This window comes from Oncorhynchus nerka, linkage group LG9a (assembly GCF_034236695.1).
Source record: "Oncorhynchus nerka isolate Pitt River linkage group LG9a, Oner_Uvic_2.0, whole genome shotgun sequence".
Lineage (NCBI taxonomy): Eukaryota > Metazoa > Chordata > Actinopteri > Salmoniformes > Salmonidae > Oncorhynchus > Oncorhynchus nerka.
Genome location: NC_088404.1, coordinates 16,306,461 through 16,322,010, shown reverse-complemented (window position 1 = coordinate 16,322,010; position 15,550 = coordinate 16,306,461). Strand labels below are relative to the sequence as shown.

At 41.0% G+C, this 15,550-nt stretch overlaps 2 protein-coding genes across 4 annotated transcripts; both read right to left on the bottom strand.

The window, feature by feature from the left end:
• Window positions 1-110: 110 nt before the first annotated feature.
• On the bottom strand, window positions 111-4,539 carry rlig1 (RNA 5'-phosphate and 3'-OH ligase 1). 2 transcript variants are annotated; one of them, XM_029667423.2, is made up of 6 exons: window positions 4,330-4,539; window positions 3,053-3,167; window positions 2,699-2,911; window positions 2,343-2,540; window positions 2,069-2,238; window positions 111-1,867 (listed from the first exon to the last, which is right to left on the bottom strand). In XM_029667423.2, the coding sequence occupies exons 1-6, from the start codon at window positions 4,417-4,419 to the stop codon at window positions 1,679-1,681; spliced, it is 975 nt and encodes a 324-aa protein (XP_029523283.2). In that variant the 5' UTR covers window positions 4,420-4,539; the 3' UTR covers window positions 111-1,678. The 2 variants fall into 2 exon arrangements, with proteins under 2 accessions (XP_029523283.2, XP_029523282.2); XM_029667422.2 differs by having other exon boundaries at window positions 3,053-3,170; window positions 4,330-4,538.
• A 4,321-nt stretch (window positions 4,540-8,860) lies between these two features.
• lyve1b (lymphatic vessel endothelial hyaluronic receptor 1b) lies at window positions 8,861-13,668 on the bottom strand. Of its 2 annotated transcripts, none has more exons than XM_029667421.2 (6): window positions 13,483-13,668; window positions 12,845-13,010; window positions 12,343-12,482; window positions 10,121-10,552; window positions 9,945-10,014; window positions 8,861-9,284 (listed from the first exon to the last, which is right to left on the bottom strand). In XM_029667421.2, the coding sequence occupies exons 1-6, from the start codon at window positions 13,562-13,564 to the stop codon at window positions 9,083-9,085; spliced, it is 1,092 nt and encodes a 363-aa protein (XP_029523281.1). In that variant the 5' UTR covers window positions 13,565-13,668; the 3' UTR covers window positions 8,861-9,082. The 2 variants fall into 2 exon arrangements, with proteins under 2 accessions (XP_029523281.1, XP_029523280.1); XM_029667420.2 differs by having other exon boundaries at window positions 8,861-9,290; window positions 13,483-13,665.
• Between the last annotated feature and the right edge of the window lie 1,882 nt (window positions 13,669-15,550).

The following is a 15,550-nucleotide window of genomic DNA, read 5'->3' as shown; positions in this document are numbered from 1 at the left end:
GTGGCCAAACTGTGCTTTTAATTTAAGGGCAAAAACCATTTGGAATAGCTTTTGAAATAGATATTTGGTCAAAATATATGTACATTTACATGATACTTAGGCTACACATATTCAATATATTTACAGGCTTTTTATTGGGCAGGTTCATTCATGTTGGAAGACATATAGCCAGGTTAAACCAGATTGAACACTGCACTCACCATTGTTTCACTGGTGACCCCACTATTTAGTCTGGTTCAACCATACTAATGGTAATACAGTATGGAAGCTTACAGTCCTTGAGCAAGGCCCCTAATTCTGGGCCGTCAGGCTCTCGTGGTGACGACATCTCAGTGATTTCTTTTTAAGGTCTGTCCCTCGAGTTAGAAAATGTGTGATAGTAGTACAGCAATGGTAGCTTTCTCTGCGTTCCATCAGAGACATTCTTAGAGTGTTCAGGACCATCACAGGATTCCAACATGGCCGCCAAACAACTAAAAAGGGTCTTATTGGATAAATGTTGCATTACCATACCTGTATGAAAAAATTATATTATTCCCAATAATATCTTGAAATGTTCTTAGTGATGTAGAATACACAACCAAATTAGCCAGGTGTGCTATAACATATAACAATGTTAAATGACTTGACATAATTGTGGTTAGAATATGCCCAAGAAGCTGTTATGATCAGTAATTGCTATATTTAATCTTCAAACATGGATATGTACATGTGAATAGACATGGATGTGAGCTGATGAAAATATTAACTGTTTTCATTAACAGAGGACTGCATACGTTACAATGTAAAATGCCAATACGTTTTAACCTAATATCTGGATGATGAGAGCAGCAAACCATTACACATAGTTAGTCTAAATCAAGATGTATTCTAATACAATTATATTCCATACAGGTATGGTAATGCAAAATGTATCCGATAACACCCAATTGAGTTGCTTGGCGGCCATATTGGAAAAAGGCTTCAGTGGGGTTAATGCTGTAGTGTCCCTGTATCTACAAATATTTTTTAAACCCTGTTCTAGCTGAGCGTGTGAAATGTGGTGTTCCTATCACCGAAGTTACAATCCAAAAGCGTAGCTGCCCCATTACATGTAATTCATTGGTTAAGCTTAAAACGTTCTAATGTCAATGGCACAATATGGGTGATTTTATTTTTACAATAGTTGTAGCTAGCGCATTCAAAGTAGGTAATATTATATATAATTTGAAATGTCATTTCATGACTTGTTAAACAAAGTTTTAAATGTATACGGATTTCCTTTTTAAAGCAATTTATACAGGTCCATCTAATATATATATATATCTAATATGTACCATAGAGGTCAAAGTTCAGTTGACCTGAACATTGCGAGAATGTATCTGATGGATAGCTGTGAATCTAAGCTTTCTAATGCTATATGATTACAGGGTATACGTGAGCAATAACTTGTTGTATACTGACATCGTCTGTCATAGGGTAAAATCCCTATGGGAAAAATGAATGGGATAGAGGGATGAATGAAAGTGATAACACAGAAAGCTGCCATTGCTGCACTGCTATCACACATTTCCAACACTAAGGACATAGACCTTCACATAATCACTATGAGACATTGTGAGCCTGATCGACCCAGCTCCTGGTGGATTTAGGGATAAAGGTCTTCTGACCTAAATAGGACTTCCTGGTTAAATAAAGGTTAAGGGTCAAACTGGATGTCCTGCAGTCTGCTGAAGCGATGTCCGTTTAACTGGGATAGAGATGTAAACAAGTCCTTGCTGGTGATGTCATACTCTCGTATGGTCCCGTCGACGTGGACGACCACAGGCCGAGCGTTCAGGATGGTGTCGCCATCCGGCCATCTCAGCCCCAGGTGATGACGATGGAGCTACAGCCAAACAAACAAACACTGGTTTTACCACTTAAATGTCAAAGCTTCTGACCTGGAGGTAACAAAATAACACACTTTTCATAATTTCATTATGATGTGATGAAAGAAAACTAACAAAGAAAATCTGAAGACATACCACAGTCCAAGTCTCAATTTAATTGCATAATAGGAGCCTCTGATGGGTTCTAGAGCGCTTACCTTGACCAGTGTCCCGTCATTACAGTGCCAGACGATGCCCTCAACACGGCCCTCCTGGCTGTACTGGAACCAGGAACACAACTGCTGGTAGTCCACCGGGGGAGGGTTCCTGATGTGTACACTCCCATGGGCAACCAGGACGTGGACAGGCTGCTTTTTACTTCCCAACCCTGTCAGAAACGACACAATATTTAGACGATCTTGCTAAAAGGCCACGTTCAGAAGTGCATGTATACATGTACAGTGGAAGACTTGGACTGTATGTCACATTTACCATATGGGTTCCCATTGACGTTGGTTCCAATAAGCTCCAGGGTTTGCTCCAGGAGATCAGCCAGTGGTACCATGGTGATCTCTAGCAGGTCTTCATTCTCAGCACTGGGCCTCAGAACCAGCGCTACACCAGCATCATAGTCCACAACAGACGAGTGCCAACAGTACTGCTTGTTGTCTTTCTCCACTGGAACCCAACCTAAACATACATTGAAAAAGTACAATCAGTATTTTAGTTTCCATATAAAGGACATACCGTTTGTAAATAGAAAATAGTGAAAAGCGAGTGACAGGCCTTTTAGTTAATCAATGTCCGGGAAACCAGCTCGAGGAGTGTGTCCATATATAGTGTCCCACCTGGGATGTGTCCGTGGTCATCTGGTACAGGCTGTCCATTGTGGTGCTGAACTCTGTGTGCCGGGACCCAAGACTCTGGAACCGTCTTAAAGTCTTCTTTCACATTCCACGTGAAACCTTTGTAACTTTTGTGGGAATACTGATGCTTCTTGAACCTCTTGTCTGCCTGCTTGGTGGGCTTCCGATCTAGTCGAGCCCAGAGGTATGATTGCCCTGGAAAAGAAAGAAACCATTTACAGTGTAGACATTTCATTGAGGGAGCTTCATTTTTTCCATAACGAGGGTATAAAGGCCCAGGTGTGTGGACTGCAATGTTAATTTATGCAGTGTTCATTTATGCAGTTCAACACTCACCTTTATAAATTGAAACATAGCAGCAGGTGCCATCCAGCTTTTCTGTGGCAAGTGCACAGTCAATATTCGATTCCAGTGCTATAGGGTTCACATTTTCAGTGGCTACAACCTGAAACTGCTGTTAGAAAAAAAGATAACGAAGAGGGACATGTCATTACAGCGAAGATGTCCTGCATAGTAGGTGCAACTGACTGTCTTTCTTTAGCAGCTACCAGTAAATCAACGTTGCTAAAAAAATATATATCAATCATAACCTAAAAACTATGGTCATATTTTGTTGTATTGCGCCATATCAATTGAAATGTGTTTGTTGTCATAGAATATACATAAAGATATGTGCATCTTATGGTGTTTTCACATATATTCCTCTAACTCTGGGGTAAAAAAAAAAGAAGCTAAATAACTGTTCTCTTTGTATTCACACTTCCCTTGCCTTTGAATGAGAACTCAACTCTTTTGCCAGTTCCTTTCACCTATTTTGTGATTTGAGTTCTCCTTGCCTTCACATTGCTATGTTTAGAAAGTTACCAAGATCTTTTTCTAACATTCCACTCTGGGTTTTTACCTTGTGCAAGACAAGCCATTCTATCAGAATGTGTTATCAGACAGCTAGATATATATACTAACTTACATTTTGGAGGTTAATAGATTGCATTAGTTAAAAGATGAGATAATACTTGTAATCAGAAGATACCTTGAACATGTACATATAATTGCTAACAGAATTTATTAACACAGTTTCACATGGCATAACCCCTCGTATTGGTGCCACAATAGAGAGAAGATGGTGAAATCACCCTTACAGCGGACACATTTCAAGAGCTCAACTGGGTCGTGTTCAGCAGGACAACGTTGATAGAAATGTATGATGTAGCTAGAGCAAACATCTCTTTGGTATATATAATATTAAATCACGTAAGCTTTAGTCATGGCATTTCTATCTGCAACGTTCCACGTTTTCGTACTGAACATGGCTCTGGTTTTCATTCAATGGGGTAACATCAGACTGCATCACTAACCAATAAACTGCTGCTGTGTTGACGTATTAGCTAGTTAGCATTAACTTAGTATCCACCTAACTATTGTGCAGAGTAAGAATCATAACAAAAACGTAGCTATTAGGAAAACAAATACAACATTAATCTACAAAACCATTAATGTATACAGTAGTATTTAGGATATATTCTAACTGTTAATTTGAGTTATTTTACCTAACTAGTTAGCAACGCACGTTAGCGATCTAACGTTAGCTGCTAACTGCAGTAACTCAAACTCACTTGACATTCGCGTTTTCTGGATTGTTCCTCTTTCACCTCAGTCAAAAACACACAAGATATCTTTTGCTGCACAGAACCGAAACGTCGCATTATGGCAGACTTCCGTTAATACGGAATAATTCAGATCAAAGAGAGAAGTAATTTTCTGCCTCGAACTCTTTATTTTCCGGGTAGAGTAACCACTAGATATTATTGAGCATGCGCAAAGCCCAAATCGACAGTACGAACACCGTGTTGTATTTATTATGGACCCCCATTAGCTGCTGCTACTCTTCCTGCGGTCCAGTAAAATTAAGGCAGTTTATACATTACATTACAACACATTCACAATGTCTCTTCTCCACCGGTACCACATATCTAATAGCACAAAATCCACGTGTACATGTGTGTATGTGATCATGTGTGTATGCATGTGTCTGTGCCTATGTTTGTGTTGCTGCTTCACAGTCCCCGCTGTTCCATAAGGTGTATTTGTATCTGCTTTTCTGCTTTTTTAATAAAATGTTACTGCTTGCTTCAGTTACTTGATGTGGAATAGAGTTCCATGTAGTCATGGCTCTATGTAGTACTGTGCGCCTCCCATAGTCTGTTCTGGACTTTGGGAGTGTGAAGAGACCTCTTGTGGCATGTCTTGTGGGGTATGCATGGGTGTCTGAGCTGTGTGCCAGTAGTTCAAACAGACAGCTACAACTCGGTGCGCATTCAACATGTCAATACCTCTCACAAATACAAGTAGTGATGAAGTCAATCTCTCCTCCACTTTGAGCCAGGAGAGATTGACATGCATATTATTAATATTAGCTCTCTGTGTACATCCAAGGACCAGCCATGCTGCCCTGTTCCGAGCCAATTGCAATTTTCCTTAGTCCCTTTTTGTGGCACCTGACCACATGACTGAACAGTAGTCCAAGTGCGACCAAACTAGGGCCTGTATGACCTGCCTTGTTGATAGTGCTGTTGAGAAGGTAGAGTACATTTACATTACATTTAAGTAATTTAGCAGAGTAGCGCTTTATTATGGACAGACTTCTCCCCATCTTAGCCACTGTTGTATCAATATGTTTTGACTGTGACAGTTTACAATCTAGTGTTACTCCAAGCAGTTTGGTCACTACAACTTGCTCAATTTCCACATGATTTATTACAATATTTAGTTGAGGTTTATGGTTTAGTGAATGATTTTCCCCAAATACAATGCTTTTAGTTTTAGAAATATTTAGGTCTAACTTATTCCTTGCCACCCACTCTAAAACTAACTGCAGCTCTTAGTTAAGTGTTGCAGTCATTTCAGTCGCTGTTGTAGCTGACATGTATAGTGTTGAGTCATCCTCATACATAGACACACTGGCTTAACTCATTAAAGAAGCCTCTCCTGTCTCCTGCCAGTAGATGGCAGTGAAACGCAACCCTTTCAAAAAAAAGATTGCCGTTTTGAAACTGCAGTAAAAGTGCAGAATCTGCAGTCAACTGTGGTATTTTGGATGCAGTAATTGTATAATAACTGCAGTGTACTTTTGGATGCAGTATGCAGTATTTTCAGCAAACTGCAGTTACAGTATACTGCACTCTAACTGTAGTTAAACTGCACTCTGACTGCAATGTTTTTTTGTAAGGGAACAGTCCCCACCAACCCAAAACGTATTCTCTAGGCCAGTGGTTCCCAACCTTTTTAGGTGACTGTACACAGAGGCATCATGCCCATAGGGGGCACAGGGAGACATGCCCCCTTAGATTTGTCCTGTAACAATAATAACTTGTTTGGTTGTTTCTCTGTAATACTGCTAGTCACCTTGCAATTTTATGAAAGCCCATTTAGGTTCCCAATCTCCCAACCTCATAACTAATGTTAGCTACCAATAAGCCATTTCAAGCTATCAATTAAGTTAGATTCACTAGCTTGTCTAACTATCGTAGCTGGCATGCCTACTGGCAAGGTTGGTAGACTTTAGAAAAGTATGCAATAACTAAATAAGACTCATATTCCTTTCTGTTACACAGATTTTATGTAGTTTCTGTAAAAAAAATAACCACCAGTCAGGAGGATACAGACAGCTCAAGATGTATGCTTAGATCTGCAGAAAAAAATAAAAAATAAAGTGAACACTAAAATAACACATCCTAGATCTGAATGAATGAAATATTCTTATTAAATACCTTTTTCTTTACATAGTTGAATGTGCTGACAACAAAATCACACAAAAATGATCAATGGAAATCAAATGTATCAACCCATGGAATTCTGGATTTGGAGTCACACTCAAAATTAAAGTGGAAAACCACACTACAGGCTGATCCATCTTTGATGTAATGTCCTTAAAACAAGTCAAAAGGAGGTTCAGTAGTGTGTGTGGCCTCCACGTGCCTGTATAACCTCCCTACAACACCTGGGCATGCTCCTGATGAGGTGGCGGATGGTCTCCTGAGGGATCTCCTCCCAGACCTGGACAAAGCATCCTCCAACTCCTGGACAGTCTGTGGTGCAACGTGGCGTTGGTGGATGGAGCGAGACATGATGTCCCAGATGTGCTCAATTGGATTCAGGTCTGGGGAATGGGCGGGCCAGTCCATAGCATCAATGCCTTCCTCTTGCAGGAACTGCTGACACACTCCAGCCACATGAGGTCTAGCATTGTCTTGCATTAGGAGGAACCCAGGGCCAACCTCACCAGCATATGGTCTCACAAGGGGTCTGAGGATCTCATCTAGTTACCTAATGGCAGTCAGGCTACCTTTGGCGAGCACATGGAGGGCTGTGCGGCCCCCCAAAGAAATGCCACCCCACACCATGACTGACCCACCACCAAACCGGTCATGCTGGAGGATGTTGCAGGCAGCAGAACGTTCTCCACGGCGTCTCCAGACTGTCACATGTGCGCAGTGTGAACCTGCTTTCATCTGTGAAGAGCACAGGGCGTCAGTGGCGAATTTGCCAATCTTGGTGTTCTCTGGCAAATGCCAAACATCCTGCACGGTGTTGGTCTGTAAGCACAACCCCCACCTGTGGACGTCGGGCCCTCATACCACCCTCATGGAGTCTGTTTCTGACCGTTTGAGCAGACACATGCACATTTGTGGCCTGCTGGAGGTCATTTTGCAGGGCTCTGGCAGTGCTCCTCCTTGCACAAAGGTGGAGGTAGCGGTCCTGCTGCTGGGTTGTTGCCCTCCTACGGCCTCCTCCACGTCTCCTGATGTACTGGGCTGTCTCCTGGTAGCGCCTCCATGCTCTGGACACTTCCCTTACAGACACAGCAAACCTTCTTGCCACAGCTCGCATTGATGTGCCATCCTGGATGAGCTGCACTACCTGAGCCACTTGTGTGGGTTGTAGACGCCGTCTCATGCTACTACTAGAGTGAAAGCACCGCCAGCATTCAAAAGTGACCAAAACATCAGCCAGGAAGCATAGGAACTGAGAAGTGATCTGTGGTCACCACCTGCAGAACCAATCCTTTATTGGGGGTGTCTTGCTAATTGCCTATAATTTCCACCTGTTGTCTATTCCATTTGCACAACAGCATGTGAAATGTATTGTCAATCAGTGTTGCTTCATAAGTGGACAGTTTGATTTCACAGAAGTGTGATTGACTTGGAGTTACATTGTGTTGTTTAAGTGTTCCCTTTATTTTTTTGAGCAGTGTATAATTAAGCATAATCAGTGCAGGAGCTCACCAGCACCTCAAATGTTCTACTGCTTGAGCTCCTGTTCCTCTTATAGAATATTAGCTCAAACGTACCTGCAACCAAAATTGGGGCGGCAGGTAGCCTAGTGGTTAGCTTGTTGGGCCAGTAATCAAAAGGTTGCTAGATCAAATCCCTGAGCTTACAAGGTAAAAATATGTAATTCTGCCCATGAACAAGACAGTTAACCCACTGTTCCTAGGCTGTCATTGTAAATAAGAATTTGTTCTTAACTGACTTGCCTAGTTAAATAAAGGTACATAAATAATGAGTACCAGAACCTATTTCAGTCCAAGTCCATCACTGAGCATCATGCTCTGAAGATTACAGTATAAAGTTGTTTCAGGTGTTTGAAAAATCTACATTTATCCAACTAGGCCCCCCGAACCAACTCCAGACACCCTCAAGTACTTTGTGCCCCCTCAGATTTTTGGGGTGCATGATGCCCCTGACTCTACCACCAGCTGCATTTTTTTGACTGTACCACCAGCCCTGAGTTCCTCGGAAGTCCCCCGTCATGTGCATTGTACCAGTAAGCCTATGGTCTCTTGAGTCCTCTCAAGAACACACTGTGGATAGGCCAAGTACCCCCAGGGGTCATAGTACCCTTGGTTGGGAACTACTGTGGATAGGCCAAGTACCCCCAGGAGTCCTAGTACCCCTGGTTGGAAACCACCACACTAGCCCCTACCCAATAAATCAACATTTTTGTAGCATTCGTTTTTTGATTGAACAAAAGTGAAGATTTGCTGCAACTCATAAAACAAAATGTGACTTAAAACTGTACAAAAATACAAGTTGGACAAATCAGATAAATCAATTTAAAAAACTGAAATAAATAGATGACAGTGAATCTAGGCAAAGGAAAATATTTTAGTTTGATTGTTTTCAATCATTTATAAAACAAAAAATACATTGAATTATCAGAAACATTATCTGAAAAAAACCTCTGCAGAGCTCTATTATTTTTACAGTTCCTAATAATTATTTCTGCAGTTCCTGTTAGTCAACAATATATTTAGCTAATGTATTTTTCAGCACTGTAAGTCCCCCTCAACATGGCCATATATTGCTACTAAGGGCCATTTGTTGTGGTCTCTGGATTACTGACGATGATGTCACTGGTGAACTTCCTGTCTCCATTCTCCTCTCCTCCTTCTCTCTGTTGTGGGTCCTGCAGATCCATCTCACTGTCCGTGTGTCTCCACATCTCAGTCTCTATGTCATCCTTCAAGTTGTGCTCTCCTCTGCGCCAGAATTGGATTGGGAAAACACCCCTGGTCCTTTGAAGTAAATTTAAAGGAAACATGGAGAGAAGAAGATAAAATGGTAACATGTTACGCTAACAGTTCTAGTGTATTTTTACCACAGACCGAAGATGCAACCCAGACACGCCAAATTTGGTAGTGAGAAAAAGTCCAGTCACCGGTAGTGGGAGAGGATGGAACTAGGTGAAACTGAGCCGACATTCTGCTAATTTTCTCATCGATGAAACATCTGATCTCAATACATTTTTCTTTTCCCAAAACTACACTCTGTTACGAACAAAATACACTAAGTTTTATAGACTTGACGCTTTGCCAAAGTTTTTTTTAAATTGCGTTGTTTAGAAGGAGTGCAAGGTCGAATTGAGTTTGTGCACATGCGCACTTCACAGAGGAGACGTTCCGTTACGGAAATATGCAAATACATGCTACAACGCGCCAATAGGATCTCGCTAGCTCGTGCTTGGCTTTGCCCACCTCTGCTTGTTCTGCCTACTATGCTTCATTTGTTTCCAGTGTAAACGACACAGATAAACTATTTTTGGTTAGTTATAAATATCTTCACGTATAATCATGTATACAATCCTTATAATCAACGTATAGTATAATATGTATAACATGCTTATGATCAGTAAGTAAGTAAGTATACAGCAATATAAACATAAGACCCACGTTTTGTAGTAACACACTGCTACTGCCGCAGCCAGCAAGGGTAGAACGACGAGGAGCGCCGTAGATATTGCTGAATGGATAAAGGTGTGTCAAATATATTATAACAATCTAAAAATGGAAGCTGATCATAAATGTAATTGACAATACAAAAAAGCTATTTGAAGATTACCACCTACCTCGGACTGGGCTCTCGATGTGGTTGGAGGTGTTTTGAGAAGGAGAGGAAACGAGGGAGGAAGAGGTGAAAGACAAAAACGAGATGAGAGGTGGAGATGAGGGAGAGAAAGAGCTGGGGAGAGAGCGAGATGATGTGGGAAGTAAGTGAGAGAGGGAAGTGGGACAAGGGAGGGAGGAGGGGGATGGGGAGGGAGGAGGAGAGGTGGAGATGTAGCTGGTTGTTGACTGGACCAGGTAAGTGGTTGTGGTAGTGGGGGCCAATCTTGAGACTTGTGTTGTTGATTTAGGTGCTGGAACTTTAGGTGTCGTCTTGACCCTGTTTTTCACAGTTCTGGTAGTAGTTGGTGCTGATGTTGAGACTGTTGTAGTGTTCATAGTTTTTGTTGTGGTCTGGACTTTAGGTGTTGTGATATCCAAAGGATTCTCTAAATCTGCATGGGGTGAGCGAAGGCATCAACAAATCAATTTTCTACGGTAAAGCACATTCAAACTATTTTTCAAATGCATTTATCATTGCAACATGTTTATGATCAATACTTTGCTTTAGTTAATTTAACATGCATTATAATTAAATACAGTGCCTTGCGAAAGTATTCGGCCCCTTTGAACTTTGCGACCTTTTGCCACATTTCAGGCTTCAAACATAAAGATATAAAACTGTATTTTTTTGTGAAGAATCAACAACAAGTGGGACACAATCATGAAGTGGAACGACATTTATTGGATATTTCAAACTTTTTTAACAAATCAAAAACTGAAAAATTGGGTGTGCAAAATTATTCAGCCCCTTTACTTTCAGTGCAGCAAACTCTCCAGAAGTTCAGTGAGGATCTCTGAATGATCCTTTGTTGACCTAAATGACTAATGATGATAAATACAATCCACCTGTGTGTAATCAAGTCTCCATATAAATGCACCTGTACTGTGATAGTCTCAGAGGTCCGTTAAAAGCGCAGAGAGCATCATGAAGAACAAGGAACACACCAGGCATGTCCGAGATACTGTTGTGAAGAAGTTTAAAGACGGATTTGGATACAAAAAGATTTCCCAAGCTTTAAACATCCCAAGGAGCACTGTGCAAGCGATAATATTGAAATGGAAGGAGTATCAGACCACTGCAAATCTACCAAGACCTGGCCGTCCCTCTAAACTTTCAGCTCATACAAGGAGAAGACTGATCAGAGATGCAGCCAAGAGGCCCATGATCACTCTGGATGAACTGCAGAGATCTACAGCTGAGGTGGGAGACTCTGTCCATAGGACAACAATCAGTCGTATATTGCACAAATCTGGCCTTTATGGAAGAGTGGCAAGAAGAAAGCCATTTCTTAAAGATATCCATAAAAAGTGTTGTTTAAAGTTTGCCACAAGCCACCTGGGAGACACACCAAACATGTGGAAGAAGGTGCTCTGGTCAGATGAAACCAAAATTGAACTTTTTGGCAACAATGCAAAACGTTATGTTTGGCGTAAAAGCAACACAGCTCATCACCCTGAACACACCATCCCCACTGTCAAACATGGTGGTGGCAGCATCATGGTTTGGGCCTGCTTTTCTTCAGCAGGGACAGGGAAGATGGTTCAAATTGATGGGAAGATGGATGGAGCCAAATACAGGACCATTCTGGAAGAACCTGATGGAGTCTGCAAAAGACCTGAGACTGGGACGGAGATTTGTCTTCCAACAAGACAATGATCCAAAACATAAAGCAAAATCTACAATGGAATGGTTAAAAAATAAACATATCCAGGTGTTAGAATGGCCAAGTCAAAGTCCAGACCTGAATCCAATCGAGAATCTGTGGAAAGAACTGAAAACTGCTGTTCACAAATGCTCTCCATCCAACCTCACTGAGCTCGAGCTGTTTTGCAAGGAGGAATGGGAAAAAATGTCAGTCTCTCGATGTGCAAAACTGATAGAGACATACCCCAAGCGACTTACAGCTGTAATCGCAGCAAAAGGTGGCGCTACAAAGTATTAACTTAAGGGAGCTGAATAATTTTGCACGCCCAATTTTTCAGTTTTTGATTTGTTAAAAAAGTTTGAAATATCCAATAAATGTCGTTCCACTTCATGATTGTGTCCCACTTGTTGTTGATTCTTCACAAAAAAAAATAGTTTTATATCTTTATGTTTGAAGCCTGAAATGTGGCAAAAGGTCGCAAAGTTCAAGGGGGCCGAATACTTTCGCAAGGCACTGTATATACAAGTTATATGTACCTGTTAAATTGAAACAAAACACATGAAAGGGTGTTTTAATCGGTGCTCTCCATGTTATTAACCCAATGTTATTCCTGCCACATTTCATGCTCTTCACAATGCGAGGGATAACTGCAACCTGTTCATCTATCCAGCCATATCTGTTTGAAAGACCACACATGAGATATTATTTTGTAGTGGATATTTAAAAGAGATATTTTATTTGTGCTGTGCTTGTTACAAATGTATTGGTCAAATGTATAATGTCTCTAGGAGATTACAGTAGAGAGAGTACAGTACAGATCTCCAACTTTAACCATACAGGAATTGTTACTTCTTGGAATTTATATGAATAAATATTTTACTATTTTGGTTAAACATGTAGAACTATCGACGTACTTTAACAAGCCTATTACCTCCACGATCCTGTATCTGCACACATACACAATTTGCACTCCCTTAAAAAGGGGACATACCCAGTGGGACATTTCTGCCACCACTCCACCCTACAGTGTCAGCATACCTGCATGTCTCCAGTCCATGTTGGTGAGCAGTATGGACCTGTTCCCAGGTCGCTATGGTGATGTTCAGGAAGAGGCACATGGCTCTAGCCTGAGAGGCGTTCAGGGCATATTGATTCCCGTAAGACACCATGGACACTCCAGAGTTTCTGCCAACCTCAGGGAAAACTGCACAAGTCAAATCCATCAGATGGAATGTATTGCAATAAGAGTAGACTACACACAAGAGTACTGAAAACAGCAACAAACAAAAAAACATTATTACTCTTATTTAAATAGATCTATGTGTAATGCATTATAAGACTTGTCATAAGTTGTTGACTTTGAATAACTTGTAATGTCTTACCATCATCTAAAAATTATCCTAAATGACTTAATGTTTCATCCATTAAAGAAATTCCACATAGAAATACATGACATATTATAAGCAGGTAAGACTTGAGTGTTCATGCATGCTTATAACAAATAATAAAGCATTATATCTGATTGCTTCAGGGAAGTGTAATCAAAATGGTTATAAATATGTATTGCCCGGGCCCAAAGCAATGCAACAGAACTCTAAACATCTGCAGCATCCCTTCTTTCATATTGACACATTTACATTTTTTTAAATCCCATCATACCAAAAAAGGTGCCTTACCTTTAATGAGATTGAATTCAAAAGTCAGTGCATACACAGCCATGGTGAACAGAAGGCAAGAAAAGAGCCAGACCCTTGCCATGGTTTGTCTGGTAACATTTAATATCAGACTCTTAATGGTGCACTATAGTGAAGATGCTACCAGAATAAAAGAGAGTGAGCGGGGCAACTTTCGCCAAACAATGTCCACTTCCAGGGGTGACGACAGAGGTGTCCAAAATGCCCCCTTACATGTATGGGCCCTGGTCAAAAGTAGTGCCCTTTAAAGGGAATTAGGGTACCATTTGAGACATAGTCAGAAAGGACACTGGGAAAGAGGAAACAGGAAGAGGGGCCAAATCTGTTTGGAGCCCCCGGATCGGGGGCCACACATTCCTTTAAAAAACAAATGGGGGCAGCTCTGGAGCACAGCCTGTTCTGGATTCACCAATCACACACATTTTTTTTATTATTACATAATAACATATGGATTGTGAAATAACATATTTTATTTGTAGAATATATTTTGGGTTCAGGAGGAGGGCGAATGTGAGCATTTGACCCAGGGTGAATTCATCATGAGATGCGATGAAATGTCATAACAAACAGCCAATGCATTGCATTGTCTACAAATGCACATAATATCATATGTAGCGGTTGATTTAGACCACAGTATCTGCCAGACAGGAAAACAATCAAGGACCCATTCCTCATTTCGACAGGACCGGTTTTCAACCACTTCTGTTTTTGTTTCGCCAGCACTTAGTTCTAGCAGAGTTATGGTTTGTGTGACAGGCCAATCTATACGTGGAGGAGGAGGAGGCTCTTCTTCACAACATAGCACTGATTCTCAAGGGGTTTCCCCCCTGCTGCTTTTTGACCTGGTGATTGGAAGCTCTTCCCATCTCTTTAGATCAACATGGAACTGTAGGCTACCTGTCGCCAGGCACTCACATCAAAGAATACAGGCTACAGCGTGTTCACTTAACCCAGTGAGGGTCAGTGGGTGCAACAAATAGATTTTTAAAGGGAGGCTTGGCTGAGGAAGATGTTGTGGCTTCGTTGTCGGGTTACTGCTTGAGATCGGAAACTATGTTTTAAGAATGGGACACGTTAACGAGTGATGTTCGGAATCAGAATTTTTTTCTCTCACACAACATGAAAGAATTGCCAATTCCCCTTCCCATAATGACATCAAGAGAGTCATTAAGAAGACAGGAGGAAAGCCATTGTTGAATGAAAACAACTCATCAAACTACTAAACGATGCCACACTGCCTCCATCTTCCTGATAAACAACATAAACACACAGAGGAAGTGTTAAAAAAAAATCCCGTATTTTCTCTGCGTCACAGATTTTATGGTCTCATCTTCTGATCTGTAGATTTCCACGGCAAAACACCACATTTGATTGGTCCCATAGGAAACACAGGAAGTGGGTCGTAATGCATGGGATATTAGTATTGAGTCTTGTGATGTAATACACGGTTCATAAACTGAGGATTGGAGGGGAGGGGGGGAATCCTATCCTTTAAAACAGTTGCCACACTGATACAGTTTTGTGTTGAAATCTACACTGGATTGGTGTATAGCAGTGGTTCCCAACCTTTTTCAATTACTGTACTACCAACTGTATTTTGGCCTGGAGTACCCCTCTGGCTTTGTACCTGACTTGCATATCTTAGACCACCTTTTGCAAAACTTTAAATACAAATGTCATCAGTGAATACAAAATTCACAGATATTATTTTCATCAGAAGAGAAATTTGTGCACTTATGTTAACTGTTTCCGGCAGTCAGTAAATACTACTGCACAAAATTATAAATCATCCCATCAGTGTCATACCATGTACAATATAGGAAATATCTAGGCAATGGGACTGTAATGTTTATTTGTTACAATATCGTGGACATGCATAGATGCAGAGAATGAAGTTGGGTTAGTTCTAAGTAACTTTGGGTTACTCAGAAGTCACCATCTCCAACATTGTGACCTTCCATCACAGAGCTTTACTTTGGTGTGGATTGAGGCCTATACATTCATATCAGTTGTGTTCCTTCACTGTATTCATCTTTCCTTATTTCTATTG